The 23,803-nt window shown below is 55.3% G+C and overlaps 1 protein-coding gene across 2 annotated transcripts in view; it reads left to right on the plus strand.

Moving 5' to 3' along the window:
• The window catches only part of SCAP (SREBF chaperone), a 50,307-nt gene extending 30,632 nt beyond the window's left edge, over positions 1-19,675 (plus strand). The window contains exons 8-23 of one of the 2 annotated variants that reach the window (XM_075315832.1): positions 387-513; positions 599-711; positions 799-893; positions 10,836-10,934; positions 11,971-12,183; positions 13,048-13,493; positions 13,576-13,761; positions 13,859-14,060; positions 14,137-14,252; positions 14,413-14,965; positions 17,068-17,153; positions 17,237-17,319; positions 17,454-17,620; positions 17,694-17,774; positions 17,846-18,052; positions 18,223-19,675. In XM_075315832.1, coding sequence (XP_075171947.1) covers positions 387-513; positions 599-711; positions 799-893; positions 10,836-10,934; positions 11,971-12,183; positions 13,048-13,493; positions 13,576-13,761; positions 13,859-14,060; positions 14,137-14,252; positions 14,413-14,965; positions 17,068-17,153; positions 17,237-17,319; positions 17,454-17,620; positions 17,694-17,774; positions 17,846-18,052; positions 18,223-18,468 — 3,020 coding nt within the window. In that variant the 3' untranslated portion in view covers positions 18,469-19,675. The remainder of the gene's footprint in view (positions 1-386; positions 514-598; positions 712-798; positions 894-10,835; positions 10,935-11,970; positions 12,184-13,047; positions 13,494-13,575; positions 13,762-13,858; positions 14,061-14,136; positions 14,253-14,412; positions 14,966-17,067; positions 17,154-17,236; positions 17,320-17,453; positions 17,621-17,693; positions 17,775-17,845; positions 18,053-18,222) is intronic. The other variant, XM_075315833.1, reaches the window with a different exon arrangement.
• Positions 19,676-23,803: the final 4,128 nt, after the last annotated feature.

Genomic DNA, 23,803 nt, shown 5'->3' on the forward strand with positions numbered 1-23,803 from the left:
AGCTGCTCGCCGCTTAGCTCTGCCCGGCAGCTGCTCGCCGCTTAGCTCTGCCCGGCAGCTGCTCGCCGCTTAGCTCTGCCCGGCAGCTGCTCGCCGCTTAGCTCTGCCCGGCAGCTGCTCGCCGCTTAGCTCTGCCCGGCAGCTGCTCGCCGCTTAGCTCTGCCCGGCAGCTGCTCGCCGCTTAGCTCTGCCCGGCAGCTGCCTACCGTAAATTGGTGGAGAACATTAAAGGGGTCGTTGCAACTTGATAAATGGGTAAAATTGCAAAGTGCTGAAAGAAACAAACAATTAGTGGAGCACAGTGAGGACCGGCGGCTTGGAAAATCTGCTCATCGTTGCCTACGTTTGCGGTATTATTTATATTTGTTTATTTATTTGCCTTACAGGGAAGATCGACCTGGTGAAGTCCAAATGGGGCCTGGCCCTGGCCGCGGTGGTGACCGTGCTGAGCTCGCTGCTGATGTCGGTGGGACTGTGCACCCTTTTTGGGCTGACTCCGACCCTCAATGGCGGGTATGTAGCTGTGGGATTGATAGATGACATGCTAGGGTCTTGGACCCCCGCGGCTATAGTCACCTCCTTATGTCTCTTCCCGCAGGGAGATCTTCCCTTATCTGGTTGTGGTCATCGGATTAGAGAATGTTTTGGTGCTGACGAAATCTGTTGTGTCCACTCCGGTTGACCTTGAGGTGAAGCTCCGCATAGCACAAGGTGAGTGACCCCCGGGTCCTGTGGGTCTGGGACTTCTGTACAGATCCCCCTCTAATCTACCTCTCGGTTTCTGTCTGGCGTGTTCAGGGTTAAGTAACGAGAGCTGGTCCATCATGAAGAACATGGCCACAGAGCTGGGGATCATCCTGATCGGATATTTCACTCTGGTTCCTGCCATTCAGGTGAGACACAATCTGTGATCAGCAGGTTACAGGGATTCCCTCTCGTCTGTGCTCTCTGTTATCAGATCTAACCATAAAGGACATTGCTCCTCTGCACTCACTGAACCTTTCCAGCCTTCAGAACAATCAAGTGCAGGAGGTGAGCAGCGGCGCCCCCCACTGGAGCTACAGGTCAGCTGTACTGAGGTTGTGAGCAGGAACCAAAGGATGCAAGGATGGGCCGCTCTCTGGGACTGTGGGAAGTGTGGGGGCCACTTACGGGGGCTGCCGGGAGGCTGGGGGCCATTCATGGGACTGAGGGGAAGTTGATGCCGCTTTCTGGGACTGAGGAAAGTGTGGTGTTCACTCTCTGGGGCCGCGCGGAGGGTGGGAGTCATTCTTTGTTGGCTGTGGGGAGGGTGGGGCCGCTCTGTGGGAAGTGTGGGGGGCCGCTCTTTGGGACCGTGGAAGTGTGGTGTCCACTCTCTGGGACTGGTGGGAGAGTTTGGCTGTTCTCTGGGACTGCCGGGAGGGTGAGGACCTTTCTCTGGGACTGCCGGAAGGACGAGGGCCCTTCTCTGGGACTGCCGGGAGGGTGAGGACCTTTCTCTGGGACTGCCGGGAGGACGAGGGCCCTTCTCTGGGACTGCCGGGAGGACGAGGGCCCTTCTCTGGGACTGCCGGGAGGGTGAGGGCCCTTCTCTGGGACTGCTGGAAGGGTGAGGGCCCTTCTCTGGGACTGCCGGGAGGGTGAGGGCCCTTCTCTGGGACTGCCGGGAGGGTGAGGGCCCTTCTCTGGGACTGCCGGGAGGGTGAGGGCCCTTCTCTGGGACTGCCGGGAGGGTGAGGGCCCTTCTCTGGGACTGCCGGGAGGGTGAGGTCCCTTCTCTGGGACTGCCGGGAGGGTGAGGGCCCTTCTCTGGGACTGCCGGGAGGACGAGGGCCCTTCTCTGGGACTGCCGGGAGGACGAGGGCCCTTCTCTGGGACTGCCGGGAGGACGAGGGCCCTTCTCTGGGACTGCCGGGAGGACGAGGGCCCTTCTCTGGGACTGCCGGGAGGGTGAGGGCCCTTCTCTGGGAAATGCCTGGGGAGTTTAGTTGCTCTCTGGGACCGTGGCAAAATGTGCTGGCCACTCCCTGGGACTTGTGGGGGGCCATTCTCTGGGTCTGCGGGGAGGGTGGAGCCGCTCTTTGGGACCATGGGGAAGGTGAGGGTATTTACTGTAGAATGAAAGGAATCTTCTCAAAAGTCACGTAGGGGCCGAGGACCTTCACTAGACTCTGGCCGGAGTGGGCACATTTTGTGAGGTGCAGATGACGATGTTTTCTAGACTGGCAGAGAGGAATCTTTCCGATGCTAAATATCCCACCCTCAGCAGAGCGTCCATGTCCATTGGGGATGTTTGGGACCCCCACATACATAACTAATGAACAGAGATGAGCTAATAGATTTGTGGGACCCAGTAGTCGATTGCTATTGGACAAAAGCCTGACAAACCTCCTCCAATATGCAGCATCCGCCGCTCATGGTTTGATCACCCTTCTGGCGCTATGTTGTGCATCGCTCTGCACCAATGACATCACGACCGGCCGGTAATCAAAAGATCAGCCGTGGATGCCGGAGGAGGTTCACAGCGCTCCTGACCGGGAACCACAGAATACAGATCCGGATGAATAACCAGGTTCTCTAATTTATACTCTGACACCCACAAGTGGCTGAACCTCTGAACTTTGTCAGGACCGGTGTAATAACATCTGTTATATGTGGGCGGATTAAGGAAATGCTTTCTAGTCATAGGAAAATATGGGACTGTCTTCAGTCTGAGGGGTGAGAATGGAGCTTGTGCCCCAGACACCGATCTGTCAAGGAGCAGGTCATCTATAAGCAATAGGGTACATGTCCGACTTTGGCTGCAGGTTCCTCCTCCTCATGCTAATACTCCTCCTCTTCATGCTAATGCTCCTCCTCTTCATGCTATTGCTCCTCCTCTTCATACTATTGCTCCTCCTCTTCATGCTAATGCTCCTCCTCTTCATGCTAATGCTCCTCCTCTTCATGCTAATGCTCCTCCTCTTCATGCTAATGCTCCTCCTCTTCATGCTATTGCTCTTCACTGCTCATGCTGCTGCTCTTCTCTCCTCTGGCGCTCCTCCTCCTCTGGCACTCCTCCTCCTCTGGCGCTCCTCCTCCTCTGGCGCTCCTTCTCCTCTGGCGCTCCTCCCCCTCGTGCTCCTCCCCTTGTGCTCCTCCCCTCATGCTTCAATTCTCTTCTCGTGCTCCTCCTCCTCCTCGTCCTCCTCCTCCTCGTGCTCCTCCTCCTCCTCGTGCTCCCCCTCCTCCTCGTGCTCCCCCTCCTCCTCGTGCTCCCCCTCCTCCTCGTGCTCCCCCTCCTCCTCGTGCTCCCCCTCCTCCTCGTGCTCCCCCTCCTCCTCGTGCTCCCCCTCCTCCTCGTGCTCCCCCTCCTCCTCGTGCTCCCCCTCCTCCTCGTGCTCCCCCTCCTCCTCGTGCTCCCCCTCCTCCTCGTGCTCCTCCTCCTCCTCGTGCTCCTCCTCCTCGTGCTCCTCCTCCTCCTCGTGCTCCTCCTCCTCCTCGTGCTCCCCCTCCTCCTCGTGCTCCTCCTCCTCGTGCTCCTCCTCCTCCTCCTCCTCGTGCTCCTCCTCCTCCTCCTCGTGCTCCTCCTCCTCTCGTGCTCCTCCTCCTCTCGTGCTCCTCCTCCTCTCGTGCTCCTCCTCCTCTCGTGCTCCTCCTCCTCTCGTGCGCCTCCTCCTCTCGTGCGCCTTCTCCTCTCGTGCTCCTCCTCCTCTCGTGCTCCTCCTCCTCTCGTGCTCTTCCTCCTCTCGTGCTCCTCCTCCTCTCGTGCTCCTCCTCCTCTCGTGCTCCTCCTCCTCTTGTGCTCCTCCTCCTCTTGTGCTCCTCCTCCTCTTGTGCTCCTCCTCCTCTTGTGCTCCTCCTCCTCTTGTGCCCCTCCTCCTCGTGCTCCTCCTCCTCCTCCTCGTGCTCCTCCTCCTCCTCGTGCTCCTCCTCCTCGTGCTCCTCCTCCTCCTCTCGTGCTCCTCCTCCTCTCGTGCTCCTCCTCCTCTCGTGCTCCTCCTCCTCTCGTGCTCCTCCTCCTCTCGTGCTCCTCCTCCTCTCGTGCGCCTTCTCCTCTCGTGCTCCTCCTCCTCTCGTGCTCTTCCTCCTCTCGTGCTCCTCCTCCTCTCGTGCTCCTCCTCCTCTTGTGCTCCTCCTCCTCTTGTGCTCCTCCTCCTCTTGTGCTCCTCCTCCTCTTGTGCTCCTCCTCCTCTCGTGCTCCTCCTCCTCTCGTGCTCCTCCTCCTCTCGTGCTCCCCCTCCTCTCGTGCTCCCCCTCCTCTCGTGCTCCCCCTCCTCCTCGTGCTCCCCCTCCTCCTCGTGCTCCCCCTCCTCCTCGTGCTCCCCCTCCTCCTCGTGCTCCCCCTCCTCCTCGTGCTCCTTCTCCTCTCGTGCTCCTTCTTTCTCTGTCTATCACCCCACCCGTGCCCTCCGCTCTGCTAATGACCTAAGACTGACATCCTCAACAATTCGAACCTCCCACTCCCGTCTTCAAGACTTCTCACGAGCTGCGGCTATGCTCTGGTACACACTACCAAGAGAAATACGATTAATTCCCAACATCCACACCTTTAAGCGGGCCCTAAAAATGCATTTCTTTAGACCGGCCTATCCCCTCACTGCCCTGATCTAATCTAGTCCCTTTCTGCCCTTCAAAAAACTTACTTCCAGTTCTCGTCCCCTGTACCTGTATAAATTCTCACCGATGGGTTCATGCAGCTGCTTTTGAATCCCCTATTAAATCGATGGCCGGACCATATATGACGAGCTTTTCTCCCCCCATTCACCTTTTGTGCCCCCACTATTTCCTCATAGACTGTAGCTTACGAGCAGGGCCCTCACTCCTCCTGGTATCTTAATGTTGTTATTTTGTATTGTCTCATATTGTCTGTACATGTCCTCTCTTAATTGTAAAGCGCTGTGGAATATGTTGGCGCTATAGAAATAAAACTTATTTTCTTTGTCGCTCTATTGGGAGACCCAGACCATTGGGTGTATAGGCTATGCCTCCGGAGGCAGCACAAAGTATTACACTCAAAAGTGTTAAGCCCCTCCCCTTCTGCCTATACACTCCCCGTGCTCCCACGGGCTGCTCAGTTTTTATGCTTTGTGCGAAGGAGGCAGACATGCACAGCACAGCTCCATAGATTGGTCAGCAGCAGCTGCTGACCAGGTCGGATGGAAGAAAAGTGGGCCCATATAGGGCCCCCAGCATGCTCCCTTCTCACCCCACTTTTTGTCGGCGGTGTTGTTAAGGTTGAGGTATCCATTGCGGGTACGGAGGCTGGAGCCCACATGCTGCTTTCCTTCCCCATCCCCCTCAGGGCTCTGGTGAAGTGGGATCCTATCGGTCTCCAGGCACAGGAGACCGTGCTCCATCCACAGCTCCTGAGGACCATGCTGGATAGGAGCCGGGTACCGTTCAGGGACATGGCCCTGCATCTTGGAGGTACTCTGTATCCCTGTAGGGACCGTGCACGGCAACACCTCAGCTTTGCTGGGTGTGCTAGTGCACCGGGGACCGCGGCGCTGACCGGGTCTATATGTGCCATTACACACTCAGCGTCGCTGAGTGTGTTTATATGTAGGGGCTACCGCGCTAACCGCCGCTGCCATGTGAAACTGCGGCGCGCCTGGGACTTGTAGTTCGCCGGGGACTTCGGCGTCGGCCGCGCTTTTACGGCGGCGACGCTTATACTCGAGTCCCCGGCTTTCTTGCGGCCTAGCTTCCTTTTTCCCGCCCTCAGCCCTGACAGGCAGGGGAAGGGCGGGACGCTGCACGGAAGAGAGGGACAAACGAGCAGCATGAGGGCTGGAGCATGCTTTGCATACTCCACTCCCCTCACTGTGCACTGTGTGAGATGCCCACGGCTCCCTTCTCTCGGCAGGACGCCGCAGCCATTTCCTGTCAGCTCCTCCGACGCTGCAGAGAGGGATTAACCCTGGGAGACCCAGACACGGTCTCTGGTGGCCTCACAACCGCCTTAGGCGGCTGGTAAGCAGCACCTGTGGTGTTAGCCCCATGGTGCTGTAGTGTATTGATACATTCTGTGTTATTACTATATACTTTACACTGTATGAGCACAGTTCATTATGGCTATTTACCCTTTGGTGTTAATCAGGGAAAACAATAGCATGGCGCCCACAAAGACAGGGGTGCCAAAACACAGGCTTATTATGCTGCCTGCGCCGCTTGTACGACCCAGCTGCCGGCAGGTCCCATTGACCCTCATTGTGGGCAATGTGTGGCCCCTGTGACTCTCTTCTTCAGCCAGAGCATCTGCTAAGAGGGGCCCAGGGGGAGACACCTGTTGACACGGTCCTTAATGACGGGGATGGAGTTTGCAAAACTCTCTGAGACTATGGCTGAGATACTAGAAGCCTTGCAGTCCAGGCCGGTATCTCAGCAAAGGGACTCTGTTGAATCATTGTTCCCTGGCCCCCCTCAATTGGACCAACAATGTCCTCCCGGGACACAATTTCCAGGCTGAGGGTTCTGACTTAGACCCCAGCCCCAGACCGACTAAGCGAGCTCGCTTAGATTTTCCCTCGACATCATGTTGTTCAGGGTCTCAGCGGGGGGAATCTCCGGTTGATGATGCGGAGACAGCTGATCAGGATTCTGATCCTGAGGGCGCTCTCAATCGTAATACTCCAGACGGGGACGCCATAGTGAACGATCTCATTGCGTCCATCAATCAAATGCTGGATATTTCTCCCTCAGCTCCTCCGGCAGAGGAGTCAGATTATCAGCAGGAGTAATTCCGGTTCAGGTTCCCCAAGCGTACACCGAGTATGTTTCTAGACCATTCTGATTCCAGAGAGGCAGTCCAGAATCACCATGCTTGTCCAGATAAGCGTTTTTTCTTAGCGCCTTAAGGATACACGTTGTCCTTTTCCACCTGACGTGGTTAAAGGTCGGACTCAGTGTCTCAGAGTGGACCCTCCAATCTCACAGACTGGGGGCTAGATCATTACTTGCAGTGGAAGATGAAGGTTCACTCAAGGATGCCACTGACAGGCAGATGGAGCTCTGGTTGAAATCCATCTATGAAGCGATCGGCGCTTCTTTTGCCCCAGCATTCGCAGCCGTATGGGCGCTACAAGCTATCTCAGCAGGTCAAGCGCAAATTGAAGCAGCCACATGCACGTCCGCGCCACAAGTGGCATCCATTACCTCCCAAACCTCGGCAACGCTATTAGTGCTGTCCTGGACTCTGCGAGCTGTACGGCGGTTGCGGCCGCCAATTCGGGGGTACTCCGCAGGGCCTTATGGCTACGGGAATGGAAGGCAGATTCTGCTTCCAAAAAAGCGCTTAACCAGTTTGCCAATTTGTGGCGACAGGTTGTTTGGCGAGCGTCTGGATGAAGTCATCAAACAATCCAAGGGAAAGGATACATACTTACCCCAGTCCCAACCAAACATATCCCAACAGAGGAGAGGGCAGTCGAGGTTTCGCTCCTCTCGGGGCGCGGGCAGGTCCCAATTCTCCTCGTCCACAAGGTCTCAGAAAGACAAAGGAGCTCTGATGCAGGGCGGTCTAAGTCACGTCCAAACAGACGGGTAAAAACCAGGCGGTTCCGGATGGAATCCCTCCGCTCCGTCATCGCCTCAATGTCCCAAGGAGATTTCCTTGCATCAATCGATATCAAAAATGCTTATCCCCATGTACCGATTGCTCCAGAGCACCAGCGCTTCTTGCGCTTCGCCATAGGACACGAATACCTGCAATTCGTGGCACTGCCGTTCGGCCTGGCAACAGCCCCACGGGTTTTTACCAAGGTTATGGCTACTGTAGTAGCGCTTCTACACTCCCTGGGTCACTCGGTGATCCAGTATTTGGACGATCTGCTGATCAAGGCACCCTCTATAGAGGCATGCCAACGCAGCCTTGACGCTACCCTGGAAACTCTCCAGGGTTTCGGGTGGATCAGCAATTCTCCAAAGTCAAATCTGACACCGGCCCAATCGCTGACATATCTTGGCACGAAGTTTCATACTCTCAGCGATAGTGAAGCTTCCGCTGATCAAACAGCAGTCACTACGGAAAGGGGTACAATCTCTCCTTCAAGGCCAGTCACATCCCGGGAGGCGCCTCACGCACTTCCTGGGGAAGATGGTGACAGCAATGGAGGCAGTCCCTTTCGCGCAATTTCACCTGCGTCCCCTTCAATGGGACATCCTATGCAAATGGGACAGGAAGCCGACGTCCCTCGTCAGGACCGTCTCCCTCTCTCAGACGACCAAAGCTTCCCTTTGGTGGTGGCTTATTCCCACTTCATTAGCGAAGGGGAAATCTTTCCTACCCTCATCCTGGGAAGTAGTCACGACGGACGCGAGTCTGTCAGGGTGGGGAGCGGTTTTTCTCCACCACAGGGCTCAGGGTACGTGGACCCAGCAAGAGTTCTCGCTTCAGATCAATGTTCTGGAGATCAGAGCAGTCTATCTTGCCCTGAAAGCTTTCCAGCAGTGGCTGGAAGGCAAGCAGATCAGAATTCAGTCGGACAATTCCACAGTGGTGGCATACATCAACCACCAAGGCGGCACACGCAGTCGGCAAGCCTCCCAGGAAGTCCGGCGGATTTTGATGTGGGTGGAAGCCACGGCCTCCACCATCTCTGCAGTTCACATTCCAGGCGTGGAAAACTGGGAAGCGGATTATCTCAGTCGCCAGGGCATGGACACAGGGGAATGGTCCCTTCACCCGGGCGTGTTTCAGGAGATCTGTTGCCGCTGGGGGGTGCCGGACGTCGACTTCATGGCGTCCCGGCACAATTACAAGGTACCGACGTTCATGGCACGGTCTCAAGATCCCAGAGCTCTGGCGGCAGACGCCTTAGTTCAGGATTGGTCGCAGTTTCAGCTCCCTTATGTGTTCCTCCGCTGGCACTGTTGCCCAGTGTGTTACGCAAGATCAGGACCGACTGCCGCCGCGTCATCCTCGTCGCTCCAGACTGGCCGAGGAGGTCGTGGTACCCGGATCTGTGGCTTCTCACGGTCGGCCAACCGTGGGCACTACCAGACCGACCAGACTTGTTATCTCAAGGGCCGTTTTTTCCATCTCAATTCTGTGGCCCTCAACCTGACTGTGTGGCCATTGAGTCCTGGATCCTAGCGTCTTCAGGATTATCTCAAGACGTCATTGCCACTATGAGACAGGCTAGGAAACCAACGTCCGCCAAGATCTACCACAGGACGTGGAAAATTTTCCTGTCGTGGTGCTCTGCTCAGGGTTCTTCTCCCTAGCACTTTGCCTTGCCCATTTTTTCTGTCCTTCCTTCAATCTGGACTGGAAAAGGGTTTGTCGCTCAGCTCCCTTAAGGGACAAGTCTCAGCGCTCTCTGTGTTTTTTCCAGAAGCGCCTAGCCAGACTTCCACAGGTACGCACGTTCCTGCAGGGGGTTTGTCACATCGTCCCTCCTTACAAGCGGCCGTTAGAACCCTGGATTCTGAACAGGGTGCTGCTGGTTCTTTAGAAATCACCATTCGAGACAATGAGAGATATTTCTCTCTCACGCCTTTCGCAGAAAGTGGTTTTTTTCTAGTAGCAGTCACTTCACTTCGGAGAGTGTCCGAGCTAGCTGCATTGTCATGCAAAGCCCCTTTCCTGGTGTTTCACCAGGACAAGGTGGTTCTGCGTCCGGTTCCGGACTTTCTCTCTAAGGTGGTATCCCCCTTTCATCTCAATCAGGATATCTCCTTACCTTCTTTTTGTCCTCATCCAGTTCACCAATGTGAACAGGATTTGCACTTGTTAGATCTGGTGAGAGCACTCAGACTCTACATTTCTCGTACGGCGCCCCTGCGCCGCTCGGATGCACTCTTTGTCCTTGTCGCTGGCCAGCGTAAAGGGTCACCGGCTTCCAAATCAACCTTGGCTCGGTGGATCAAGGAGCCAATTCTCGAAGTCCACCGTTCGGCTGGGCTTCCGGTTCCCTCAGGGCTGAAGGTCCATTCTACCAGAGCCGTGGGTGCGTCCTGGGCTTTGAGACACCAGGATACGGCTCAGCAGGTGTGTCAGGCGGCTACCTGGTCGAGCCTGCACACTTTCACGAAACACTATCAGTTGCATACCTATGCTTCGGCGGATGCCAGCCTAGGTAGACGAGTCCTTCAGGCGGCGATTGCGCACCTGTAGGAAAAGGCCGTTTTACGGCTCTCTTACGAGGTATTATTTTACCCACCCAGGGATTGCTTTTGGACATCCCAATTGTCTGGGTCTCCCAATAGAGCGACAAAGAAGAAGGGAATTTTGTTTACTTACCGTAAATTCCTTTTCTTCTAGCTCTAATTGGGAGACCCAGCACCCGCCCCTGTTTTTTTGTGTACACATGTCATTCATGTTGAATGGTTTCAGTTCTCCGATATTCCTTCGGATTGAAGTTACTTTAAACCAGTTTATAATTCTTTTTCCTCCTTCTTGCTTTTGCACCAAAACTGAGCAGCCCGTGGGAGCACGGGGAGTGTATAGGCAGAAGGGGAGGGGCTTAACACTTTTGAGTGTAATACTTTGTGCTGCCTCCGGAGGCATAGCCTATACACCCAATTGTCTGGGTCTCCCAATTAGAGCTAGAAGAAAAGGAATTTACGGTAAGTAAACAAAATTCCCTTCATTATTATTATTTCTCGTGCTCCTCCTCCTCTCGTGCTCCTCCTCCTCTCGTGCTCCTCCTCCTCTCGTGCTCCTCCTCCTCTCGCGCTCCTCCTCCCCTCGCGCTCCTCCTCCCCTCGCGCTCCTCCTCCCCTCGCGCTCCTCCTCCCCTCGCGCTCCTCCTCCCCTCGCGCTCCTCCTCCCCTCGCGCTCCTCCTCCCCTCGCGCTCCTCCTCCTCCTCGCGCTCCTCCTCCTCCTCGTGCTCCTCCTCTCATGTTCCTCTCGTTTCTTCTCTCCCAGGAGTTCTGCCTCTTCGCTGTGGTCGGGTTGGTATCGGACTTCTTCCTGCAGATGTTCTTCTTCACCACCGTATTATCCATCGACATCCGTAGAATGGAGGTACAGTTGGGGTTTCGGGAAGCAGAGGCGTGCAGTGATTCTGTAAACGGCTCAGGTCCGACCCAGTGACTGTCTACACCATTATTACCCCACTGACACATTCCATGCACAATAAGCAGCGATGCGATGGACGGCGTCGGTGTGGCCATATGTGATATATGCGCAGCCATGGTAGCTGTGAAGATCTCCACAAGTGAATCTGTAAATCCCAAGAAATATCTAAACGAGCGTTTTGCCAGATACTTTTCTGGGGTCATCATATATTCATTTTCGTGAATCCGAAATCTTTTGGGCCTGCACCGACTTAATCACTAGAAACCGGAGGCGGCGGCAGAGCCCTGGAGGATCCTCGGCGTGCGGATACACGTGCAGCTGCGGGACATGAAGCCACGCAGGGCTGAGATACCTGATGAGGACACGTGGCTCTTTCTCCACCTGATTGTGTCTATGCGTGCGGGGCACACGAAGCAATAAGAAACGCGCCGGCGTAATGTGCGCCACATTTATGAAGAGGATGGCGCCTTTTATTACACTTGGTGCATTATAAGCAGCTGCTGCGCCACAAGTGGAAGTCGTGACAGCCGCGCACTACAGATTTCCGCTATTATGTGACTCCATCGGGGTGTGGAGCCACGGTCACATTTATTGAGAGTCAGGGCAGCAAAAAAGCGGTGAAATGTCCACATTGTCGCTCAGGTTTGGTTCGCACAAAGTAGGTCAACTTTTTCATGTCACCCTTTTGCTTTACGGCCCATAAGTTCCCCCATAGTGTATTGACCATCTGTACCCAACCAAGCCGACAAGTAATGATGTTATTAGAGGGTCCCCCAAAATTGAGCTGAATGCAGGGTCTCCCACTGCAGAACCCCCCAACAATGACTGAGTTCCCCTGCAGCGCCACCACACATTATCATTGCCATACGTCTACGTTTCATGTGCTGGGTGGGCACACTGGGTCCGGCGCTCCTTGTAGCCCCTCTCTCATCCGGTGCCCACCTCGATGGAAAGCTTCTAATAAGCCCCCCCTTCATTGCAGCTCGCTGACCTGAACAAGAGGCTGCCAGCCGAGGCCTGCATGCCACCATCCAAGCCGCTGTCTCGTGCCCCGAAATACGAGCGTCAGCAAGCCCTGCGCCCCAACACCCCTCACACCATCACCCTGCAGCCCCTGCGAAACCTGCGGCTGCCCAAAAGACTGCGCCTGATCTACTTCTTTGCGAGGACACGACTGGCCCAGAGGATCATCATGGTAAGTGGCAATGACGATGGATGCCCCGCTGTGTGGATGCCCCGCTGTGTGGCCGCCCCGCTGTGTGGATGCCCGGCTGTGTGGCCGCCCGGCTGTATGGATGCCCCGCTGTGTGGATGCCCGGCTGTGTGGCCGCCCCGCTGTATGGATGCCCCGCTGTATGGATGCCCCGCTGTGTGGATGCCCCCGCTGTGTGGATGCCCCCGCTGTGTGGATGCCCCCGCTGTGTGGATGCCCCCGCTGTGTGGCCGCCCCCGCTGTGTGGCCGCCCCCGCTGTGTGGCCGCCCCCGATGTGTGGATGCTCCGCTATGTGGCCGCCCCCGCTGTGGATGCCCCGCTATGTGGATGCCCCGCTATGTGGATGCCTCGCTATGTGGATGCCTCGCTATGTGGATGCCCCGCTATGTGGATGCCTCGCTGTGTGGATGCCCCACTGTGTGGCCGCCCCGCTGTATAGATGCCCCGCTGTATGGATGCCTCGCTGTGTGGCCGCCCCGCTATGTGGCCGCCTCCGCTGTGTGGCCGCCTCCGCTGTGTGGCCGCCTCCGCAGTGTGTCCGCCTCCGCAGTGTGTCCGCCTCCGCAGTGTGTCCGCGGCCGCCCCCGCTGTGTGGCCGCCCCCGCTGTGTGGCCGCCCCCGCTGTGTGGCCGCCCCCGCTGTGTGGCCGCCTCCGCTGTGTGGCCGCCTCCGCTGTATGGATGCCCCCGCTGTGTGGCCGCCCCCGCTGTGTGGCCGCCCCCGCTGTGTGGCCGCCTCCGCTGTGTGGCCGCCCCCGCTGTGTGGCCGCCTCCGCTGTATGGCCCCCTCCCTGTATGGCCACCTCGCTGTACGGCCGCCTGCTGTATAACATGTCCCCTCTACAGGCAGGGACCGTGGTCTGGATCGGGATCCTCCTGTACACCGACCCTGCTGGCCTCCGCACATACCTGACCACCGTTCAGGTCACAGAGCAGAGCCCTCTAGGGGGCGCTGTCGTGCCGCCCATTCCTGTACCCGTTATGCCAGCTTCTGACCCCCAGAGCTCGCTTTCTATCCTCCCCACTGGCTCCTCTCAGCTCCTGGAGAATCAGTCTCAGCGAGACCACAGCGAAATGATGGAGACGCTCAGAGGGGTCTTAGAAGGAAACTCCAGAGGCGGCTGGGCGGAGGAGCAGCGTAAGGACCAAAGCAAGACTGGACCAGAATTGAAGGAAGACCGGGCCCATACGGAGGTCACTTGGGGCCCCGAGGATGAAGAGACGTGGCGTAAACTCTCCTTCCGGCACTGGCCAACCCTCTTCAGCTACTACAATCTCACCCTGGCAAAGAGGTAAGGGTCTCTTGTATGGAGGGTCTGCTGACGCCTTTCTCCTGCGGGGTTCTATAATCTCGTCGCAATGTGTCGTCCCTAGGTATATCAGTATCTTGCCCATGATCCCTATCACCCTGTATCTCACCCCGGAGGAGGTTTCGGAGGCGCGGCATCCTCAGGAGGTCCAGCACTCGCAGATATTTCAGAGGGATGAACGTCCAGAGGAAATCAAAGTGGCTCCATCTGTCCCCAAAACCCCGGGATCCATGGACGTCACCCTGTACAAGTAAGACTAGAAGGATAGCGGCTGCTCCTGACGACCGGCCCTCATGTGACCATTCCCTGTGCCCGGCCCCTGATCTCTCGCCTCTTTCTCCCTTCAGAGTTGGAGCGTTGGGTTTGGCCTCTGGAATTTTGTTGGTTTTGCTCCTCTTCTGTCTTTACCGACTGCTGTGCCCAAAAAACTATGGCCAGAACGGTCTGTCTCACAGCCGCCGGAAGAAAGGGGACCTGCCCTGCGACGACTACGGGTATTCACCGCCAGAGACCGAGATCGTGCCGCTGGTCCTGAGGGGTCATCTCATGGTGCGTGTCCAGACTGTGCCGCCGAGTCTCTGTTTCCGCTGTACTCTCGCCCTCATCCTCTCCCGCTGTCTCGCAGGATATCGAGTGTCTCGCCAGCGATGGGATGCTGTTAGTGAGCTGCTGCCTGGCCGGTCAGATCCGCGTGTGGGACGCTCAGACCGGAGACTGCCTCACCGTCATCCCCAAGCAGGGGTAAGTGGAGAATAACATGGTGCCATTCATGTAGCCAGGAATATGGCGGGAGCCCTGCACCGAGTATAGGGCGCAGAAATAATTATAGCCGCTTACTGGCACATTTCTATCCAGGTCTTTTGTGCGGCCGTTGACCGTGTCCGTATTTCCTCCTGTCCAGGCTGCGCAGGGAGAGCAGTGGGATCTTCGAGTATCAGGACACCTGGGAGCAGTTCTCCGAATGTAAACCCCTTGAGGACTCCTTGGAAAATGGTTACTTGAAGAGGAGACAGCCGCCCTCCCTGCCGCCGCTCTTCTACGATCAGCCCGACCTTTCCAGTCTGATCGATACGAACTTTTGCGAGCAGGTGAAGCCGGAGGAGCCGGGGAGCGGCGGGCAGGGGCCCGAGTCCAGCGGCTACGACTTCAGCAGCCTGGTGCAGCGGGTGTACGAGGAGCACGGAGCCGCCTGCAGCAGTTTTCCTCCTGTCTTCTCTCCCGTCCCCTATGGACAGTGCCAGATCATGCCAGTCGGGCGCAACAGATCACCCGGGAGCCGGGCCGATGGTGGCTGTGCTTCCATTAGAAGGAAGAGCTCGGCAGAAGAGCTGGTGCTCTGTAACGGCACATCCTCACCTGTTTCTGGATGGAGTGAAGATTTCGACAGTTCGGTGTGGAGTTTGGGACTACAAGGAAACCTCATTGTAGCTGGAAGGAGTAACGGGAAGCTCGAGGTATACAGATATGAATGGTTCATGGCTGAGTTTATGGTGATTGGCGGGCCCCTTGCTGCACCTTGTGGAGGTTGGCGAGCCCCTTGCCGCACTTGGTGGAAACTCGTGGGCCATTACATGCGCCTGACGTGCCCCTTGCTGTACCTTGCGGAGGCTGGTGGGCCATTACCTGCGCCTGACATGCACCTTGCGGAGGCTGGTGGGCCATTTTCTGCGCCTGACTTCCCCCTTCTTACACCTGCTGGAGGCTGGCGAGCCCTTTCCTGCACCTGCTGGAGGCTGGCGAGCCTTTTCCTGCACCTGGTGGATACTGACGGGCCCTTTTCTGTGCTTGGTGGAGGCTGGCGAGCCCTTTCCTGCGCCTGGTGGAGGCTGACGGGCCATTTCCTGCACATGGTGGGCCCCTTGCTGCACCTTATGGAGGTTGGCGGGCCCCTTGCTGCACATGGTGGAAACCCGTGGGCCATTACATGCGCCTGACATGCCCCTTGCTGCACCTGGCGGAGGCTAATGGGCCACTTGGTGGGCCCCTTGCTGCATCTGGCGGAGGCTGACAGGCCATTTCCTGTGCCTGACGTCCTCTTTCCTGCTCCAGTTGGAGGTTGGCGAGCCCTTTCCTGCTCCAGGTGGAGGCTGGCGAGCCCTTTCCTGCTCCAGGTGGAGGCTGGCGAGCCCTTTCCTGCGCCTGGTGGAGGCTGGTGAGCCCTTTCCTGCACCTGGTGGAGGCCGACGGGCCATTTTCTGCACTCGGTGGCCCCTTGCTGCACCTGGCGGAGTTTGGCAGGCCATTTCCTGCGCCTGATGTCCCCCTTCTTGCACCTGCTGGAGGCTGGCGAGCCCTTTCCTGTGCCTGGTGGAGGCTGGTGAGCCCTTTCCTGCACCTGGTGGAGGCTGGCGAGCCCTTTCCTGCACCTGGTGGAGGCTGGCGAGCCCTTTCCTGCACCTGGTGAAGGCTGGCGAGCCCTTTCCTGCACCTGGTGGAGGCTGGCGAGCCCTTTTCTGTGCCTGGTGGAGGCTGGCGAGCCCTTTGCTGTGCCTGGTGGAGGCTGGCGAGCCCTTTCCTGCACCTGGTGGAGGCTGACGGGCCCTTTTCTGTGCCTGGTGGAGGCTGGCGAGCCCTTTCCTGCGCCTGGTGGAGGCTGGCGAGCCCTTTCCTGCGCCTGGTGGAGGCTGGCGAGCCCTTTCCTGCACCTGGTGGAGGCTGGTGAGCCCTTTGCTGTGCCTGGTGGTCCTCTTACTCCACCTGCCGGGCCTCTTGCTCCACCTGGCGGAGGCTGCTGGGCCCCTCGCTGCATTTAGGAAGGTTTATGACCGCATGGCTACTTTGACAGAGTAGCGCTAAATGTTGCACCATAGTGTAAGGAAAGACGGTCGTTTATCTCAACTGTAAAACATAAGTTACTAAAACATCCGAGTCGCAGCCGGACGCAGAGCCAGACATCATGGTGCGCACAGAGGCTCTCCTCGGGATTTCTAGCGCCCTCTACTGGAGGTACCAGTCTTAAATAAACACCGTAATGACACATTAAAGCCGATCCAGAATAGTCTCCAAAAGGAGGTGACCGACATCAGCCGCCCGCTGTCTTGAGTTTTTTGCACCTCGTCCGTGCAGTAGAGACTCATGGGACGGGGGAGGTCCTCGTCATGTAGCGAGACTCTTTAATCCTTTAACCTGTGGCGTCCATTTTTATCCCCGGCTGTAGCTTGTGTCAAGCGCTGCAGTTTAACCATTTAAGCGCCACCATCAATCCCAGACCTGGTCATTTAAATACCATAATTGCGGTGGCGCTCATGACGCCCCCATGGCTGAAATCTTAGTCCTCTGGGCTTCATAGGAGAGTGTCCATTACACCAAACTCTTAAGTGGTGCACAGAATATCATCGCTTTTAGGGAAAACCTTGTCTCCTCGTGCTCCGAAGCAGCGCTCAGACATCTGCACTAACAGATAAAGAGCCCCGTCCGTCTCCATGTTTTCGCTAGACAACCCCTTTAATGATGAATATGGTGTGATGTATCCGGACAGCGTGCACCGTGTCCACAGCCCCTGTGTATTGGATGCATCGGTGGATACTTCAGCTCCATTATTTTTTCTCCCCTATAGGTCTGGGACGCCATCGAGGGGGTCCTCCGCTGCAGTAGTGGTGACGGGCAAAGCGGGATTACTGCACTGGTTTTCTTGAACCACAGGTATGTCCTCGCTGCCGACACCTTGTACCGCCTGTATGTGCAAATCATTGTACGGTCATAACGATGAGGTCTCCATCTTCCAGGATCGTAGCCGCGCGGCTCAATGGCTCCTTGGATTTCTTCTGTCTGGATTTGCAGAAGTCGTCCAGCCCGTTACAGTTCAGAGGTGAGTGATGTCCCGGCCGTCCCCCCGCGGTCTGTGACTAGTGCCTGTGTCGGCTTTTTCCTCTACTTATTGGTTTCTTCTCTGTTCGCTCCGGAGTCCGTGGAGCTTGTAGTAATGAGGTTCTGGTTCCCCAGGAGCAGCCGTCCGCAGCACCGTCCCCAGCTCTCCGCTATACTCCAGCGATGACATTATCCGCTGTCACCTGACCCACACTGTGTCATGTGCCCACCAGAAGCCAATCACAGTGTTAAAAGCCGCGGCCGGACGCCTGGTGACCGGCAGCCAGGACCACACTCTGAAGGTAAGCTATGATTTCTGACTCCGCCCCTTACCCTGCCAGTGATTGGAAACATGACAGTCTGGCCTTTCTGTAGGTGTACCGCCTGGAGGACGCTTGCTGCTTGTTCACACTGCAGGGTCACTCAGGAGGGATCACTGTCATTTATATAGATCAGGTGAGTGTCTGCGCTCTGGACGGGGAGATGCCCCCCACTCGGCCTCCATACTTACTGGTCTTTATCCGCAGACCATGGTCCTGGCCAGTGGGGGACAAGATGGCGCCATCTGTTTATGGGACGTTCTCACCGGCAGTCGGGTGGGCCACATGCACGGGCATCGAGGAGACATCACCTCCCTGTTGTGCACGGCGTCCTACGTCATCAGCAGCGGCCTGGATGATGTGATCAGTATATGGGACCGGAGCTCCGGCATTAAGCTGTACTCCATCCAGCAGGTGAGTGATGATGATGGCAGCCATATCCACTGCTGGTAAAGAAACATGACCGGTACAAAGTGGAAAAGCCGCACCAGGCGGTGCAGACAGTTAATCCGCGGTCGGTCTCTGGCTGTCCCCTACCAGCCGCCCGCCTGTGCCTGTCTGATGGCGTCATGTTCTCTCCTCAGGAATTGGGTTGTGGCTCCAGTTTGGGTCTCATCTCCGACAACCTGCTGGTGACGGGCGGCCAGGGCTGCGTATCGTTCTGGGACATCGGTTACGGAGATCTCCTACAGACCGTCTACCTGGGAAAGTGCGAGGAGGCGCAGCCGGCGCGCCAGATCCTGGTCCTGGACAACGCAGCCATTGTGTGTGACTTTGGCAGCGAACTCAGTCTGGTCTATGTCCCGTCAGTCCTGGAGAAGCTCGACTGAAGGGGGTTATCCCATCACCAAGAGACCAGCTAAAAAAGAAAATCCGTATCCACGAGTTTCTAACTATACTTCCAATGGAATTGTACAATTTACAGCTCCCCGTTTTCTTGGGATCGGCCGTTACCTGTTGGTGATGCCCCTAGAAAATGCAGGACCCCGGAAAGATTCGTAATGAATCGGCAGCACGTGATGGATGAGTAACGCCAGTGCCTCCGCGGTGGGTGCACCTCAGAGAAGGGTCTCTCGGGACCCCCCAGGAGAGATTAGGCAGGCGGTGATGCAGATGATGTCACTGGAGGAATGTGGAAAAAGCCGTAAAAAATATATATATATGATCTGATCATGGTGCACTATAAATGATACTGAGTATCGAACCACACGTCATCCCTTCCACTGCAGTGGGACGACAGACCATAGACGGGAAGAGGGATGGGTGGTAGCATAAGGGGCACAAAAAGATACGTAGGGTTGTGATCCAATGTCCATGAGCCCAGACCTACCGGCCGGCATCCTCGGCCCCTGCTGGTGTGATCCCATTACTGCTAATATAGAGGGGGTGCTACCAAAGAATGGCCAGTGTGCAGGGAGGGGAGGAGTACCAGTCCGGACACACCAAGTCTAGGATCGATGGAGGACGAGTGCTGAGGGATAAGGTGCTGTATGTGGTGACCACTCACAACAGTGATGGTGGGAGCTTCATCACCACATCCATAAGTATAAATCCCCCCAGTGTGAGGGCTTGGATGGGGGGGGGGGGGGGGGGGGTTTACTTAATAAATGCCATCAGCTTTCCCCCTTCCAACCTGCTCTTCCAGGGAGGTGTCATGTCACCCTCCAAGAAAACCCAGATCCAGTAAGATTACTGTGACCAGAATGTGATTATTGTAGCCGGGTTGGTTCTGCTCTCGCCGTATTGTCGCCCACGTGAAGCGTGATGGGTCACATGACGGGATCCGCGGCCCGCCGACGCTGCTGCCCCAGCGATGGTTCATGGCGCCACATTGATACCGTCTTCTGTCAGGTGTGACCGGCGTCCTGGGGTAGAGGAGAATATTTTTGGTAAAGGTTATAATTTATTTTGCTGTAGCTTGGAGCCGCCGAGTGTTCGCTGTACAGACTCTTAGGTTCTTGGAATATTTTTAATTTAGTTTTTGTTTTGTTTTTTTCGATCTTCTGTAATTTTCTTACATAAAAACTTTCTCTGAAACGTTGTGTTGTTGGGGTGTTTTTGGGCTAAGTGGGAACATGTAAAGGACCCAGAAAGAGGAGCGGGATTTTTTTTTATTTTTATTTTAGAGATTATCTAATCCCAAAAAAGTCACCCCCTAATGTCGCATCGTGACTAAATGGCTTCCTACTATCCATTTATACTCGTAGCAGATCTCTGAGGCTGATGGTCCGAATATATTACCCATTGTCATCCTCATATTGAGCATATGGCTACAGCATAAATTGTAAATGGAAAAAACCCCAAACACTGTACATTGCCCCCTCGCTGTGAGCAGGTAGTTGAAGTAGGTTATCTGATGGGGCGCAGACATGGAGTCCGGACACAGTGGAAACACCAGGCTGTGAGGCGATACTTTACTGTATAAATAAGTATTCCTGGCTTCATAGCCAAACTTAGCCAACGATGGAAGACTCTTCAGTGCTGGATACCAGGTATGAGAATGTTTTGGTTTTTTTTGTGACTGGTGTGGGCCCTGGTGTTGTTATGGGAGACATATTTTCGACATTGTGGCACAGGAACAAATGCCATGCATATACTTGTGTTGCTGTTGCGGTCTGAAATCAGTCCCAAATTATCAGCCAGATATGGATGATGATGTATATACCATGTCTCCTGTCTGTAGAAAACTAAAATCATGATCAGAAATATGGCGGTAATATCGTCTGCCTGGGACCTCCGGTGGGGGGAGGGGGGGGGGCAGATTTCCTGAAGATTGGGTATCTCATCATTTTTGACACTTGAGCCTCAGTTTATTTACCAGTCACAAGGGGGGTAGGTGGAAGTGACTTTAATCAGGTGAAAACAGATTCAGACTTGAAGCCATTGTTTAGTGCTGGGAGATACAGGTCGCTACATGATTGCAGCACTTTCCTAATCTAAAGGTACCGTCACACATAACGAGATTGCTAGCGAGATCGCAGCTGAGTCACGGTTTCAGTAACGCAGTAGCGATCCCGTTAGCGATCTTGTTGTGTGTGACATCTACCAGCGATCAGGCCCCTGCTGTGAGATCTCTCTAGTCGTTGCAGAATGGTCCTGGCCATTTTCTTCAAAGACGATGTCCTGCTGGGCAGGACACATCGCTGTGTTTGACACTGTGTGACAGGGTCACAGTGACTGCTGAGATCGTTATACAGGTCGCCACTGCGACCTGTATTGTTCCTGCATCGCTGGTAAGATCTGACTGTGCAACCTCCCAGCGACTTACCTGCGATCCCTATCAGGTCGCATCGTTTTCGGGATCGCTGGTAAGTCGTTGTGTGTGACTGGGCCTTAAGGTCTAGTAATTTTCTACTGCTTATCCCTTTTATGCGATTGTATATACTGTACGGTCTTGTCCCCTTCGTAACAGCTTGTGTATTTTCTAATTTTATTTACTATATAAATGTAATAACTTTGATCCTCTTGCTCTATAAACCACCCTCCTGAAGCCTTGTGAGGACAAAGGTTACCAGACATGGGTTTCCAATTGGCCTGTATAAGTGACTGGTGGTGCCAGCTAGTAGTTTTCCTTTGGTTGTTGCGGGGCTTAGCAGTGACCGTACTGAGGTATATATATATACATTCCATGTGTTTGGATTGAGTGTGTGTATAGCATACGATCACTGTCAAAGCGCCTAATAATTGGCCTAGTAGCAAAATCAATCAATTGTGTGATATTGCCCGACGATTTTTGGAAAGTGGTGTGCTGTCCCCTGACAAATTGGTGGCAGCGCTGGGATTAGAGCATTAGGGATCCGGTCAATAAAAACTTTCACGGTCTCTACCAGGACTCTGCAGAGTTTTGAGGCTGGGACTCAGTGTAATTATACCTGGACATTGCTGCACGTGTAGCAGTTGCACCCGTCCCCCCTCTCTCGTCTTTCTGTCCAATCTTTTATTTGGCAATCATGGCTGCTATTGGGGAGGCCTGGTACAAATGGAAGAACATGAAGGTGCTTGCTGCCATCTGTATGATGAAACAGATTGATACAGATCACTGAACTGCTGCAATTTAACGCAGAGCAAGTCCTTCACCCGAGCCCTGATGTAAGGGTGGTGAGCCAAGGTTTGAGTGGTGCTGTAGCATGGAGTCCCACCACCTATGGATACAAGCCACAGCAATCAGGGTAGCATGGACCCCACCTGCAGATCACCCTTCTGCAACGAGGCTCAGACAACCTAGAGGGACAACTGAAGCTCATTGAGCAACACCAAGAGTGTCAGGCCGAAGGACAGCAGAAAGTAGATCTGCGCCGGCTTCAACGTTACCTCAGCACCACAAGCCCAGCTATAGTTAAGCCCTAAGCCGAGGACTTCCATGTGCTGGAGAAGGATGTGGGCCTGGACAACTCCCTCGCAGCCTTTGAGATGCTCTGCAGACAGTACCAGATCCCGCCTGCACAATGGGCCAAGTACATAACTGCACGACTGAGAGGTGCAGCCCTGAAGGTGTTTGTAGCTCTACCTGGAGAGTAGGGTGAGGACTATGAGGCCATCAAAAAGGCCCTGATGAAGGAGTTTAACTTCACTCCTGAAATCTACCCACCGAAGTTCTGCAAAATCCAGTGTGGCCCTCAGTAGACCTATACTGGCCTCTCTGACCACCAAAGAGTAGCCATGGAATAGTGGACCAGCGACATGTCTGCTCCCACTGCGGGGGCCATAATAGACTTATTCCTAAAGCAGCAGTTCCTGAATATCTACCCACTGGACCAGAAGCCTATGGACCTGGCTCAAGCAGCAAGCATAAAGGACTCCCATGTGGCCACTCATGAGCTGTGTCGCCAGGACAGTATTCACAGGAAAGGCCCCAGCCAAAGGCTTAGCCGTGTGGTTTGCCATAGCTGCCTGCAGCAAGTCTGTCCCTCATTCACACCACTAATTTGCCTGCAACCGGATCGGAAACCTCAGCACCACCTGCCCAGAGCGGTAGAAGAGGAACCTCACATCTCAGGCCCAGGAGCCTAATACAGGGGTCCTTTTTGAGGGTGGAACTGTTGGGAGGACCTATGATAACTTTGCCGGTCACTGTGGGTGACACTGTCACTGAGGGGCTCAAGGACACCAGAGCCGAACAAACCCTCATCTGCCCTGAATTAGTGTCCCCTGAACACCTTATTCCTGGGAATATTCTGTCATTGGGATTGGGGGTACACGCTGACCTTTACCCATGGGTTTCCTAGACTGTGGAGCTAGAAGAGGGTTAAGGGAAGTGTGGTCTTTGGGAAATCGGTCATTGTGAAGGTTCACAATCTGGCCGTTCATGTTAACTAATAAAACTAAATGTTGATAATGTCACAGTTTCGCAGGATGATGATGATTTCCATTGCACCGGAACACTCAGCCATGTCCCACTGCGAAGTGAGGTCACTGAGGATCCTCTCAAAGGAGTAAGAACCGGTGCTAAGGGAGATGGAGACCACAAGAACCGTGGTCGTGTGCAGCTTGTCAGTGTCACCGTGGTCTGTGACAATGGCCAGTGGTAGCTGCCCCATGATTCTGCAGCATTATGGTAGGATGGGAAAATGTGTCCCACAGCCTGTCAGGATGGTGGGAAAGTGTTGTTGTCCACCGGAAAGACGACCTACATGGTCGCTGTCACCTGCAGTCATAGTACCAAAACCGCAGGGAAGGTGCTGCCTTCTGCACCCCCATCATCAGGTGGGATAACAGGACCAGTTATTGACCCAGAACAGGTCCCAGAGGTTTGGGCTATAACATCGCTTCTAGCTGTTACCGGGAGGTCCAGGCTGCACTTCAGGCAGATGCCCATCTTGAGGTGTTTTGGGACTTTGCAGGCAGCCCACCTCCGAGACAGACAATGAGGGGGGATTGTGGGATCCAGGGAGGTTATACTGGGAGTCTTATTTCCTGTATCACCCATCAGGAGTGGCTGAAGGAAAGGCAGCTGGTTCTGTCCTATCTGTTTAGGGATTGCCCACAAGGTCCTGCTGACTGGACACTTGGGAGTCAACAAAACCAAGGCCTGGCTGTCCCATCACTTCTATGAGCCCAAAATGTGGACAGATGTCACCAATTACTGCTGCTTCTGTATCATCTGACAACGAGCGGTGAAATCGGGTCCTACACCCAAAGCTTCCCTGATCGAGGAACCTTTCCAGA

This window comes from Anomaloglossus baeobatrachus, chromosome 6 (assembly GCF_048569485.1).
Source record: "Anomaloglossus baeobatrachus isolate aAnoBae1 chromosome 6, aAnoBae1.hap1, whole genome shotgun sequence".
Classification (NCBI taxonomy): Eukaryota; Metazoa; Chordata; class Amphibia; order Anura; family Aromobatidae; genus Anomaloglossus; species Anomaloglossus baeobatrachus.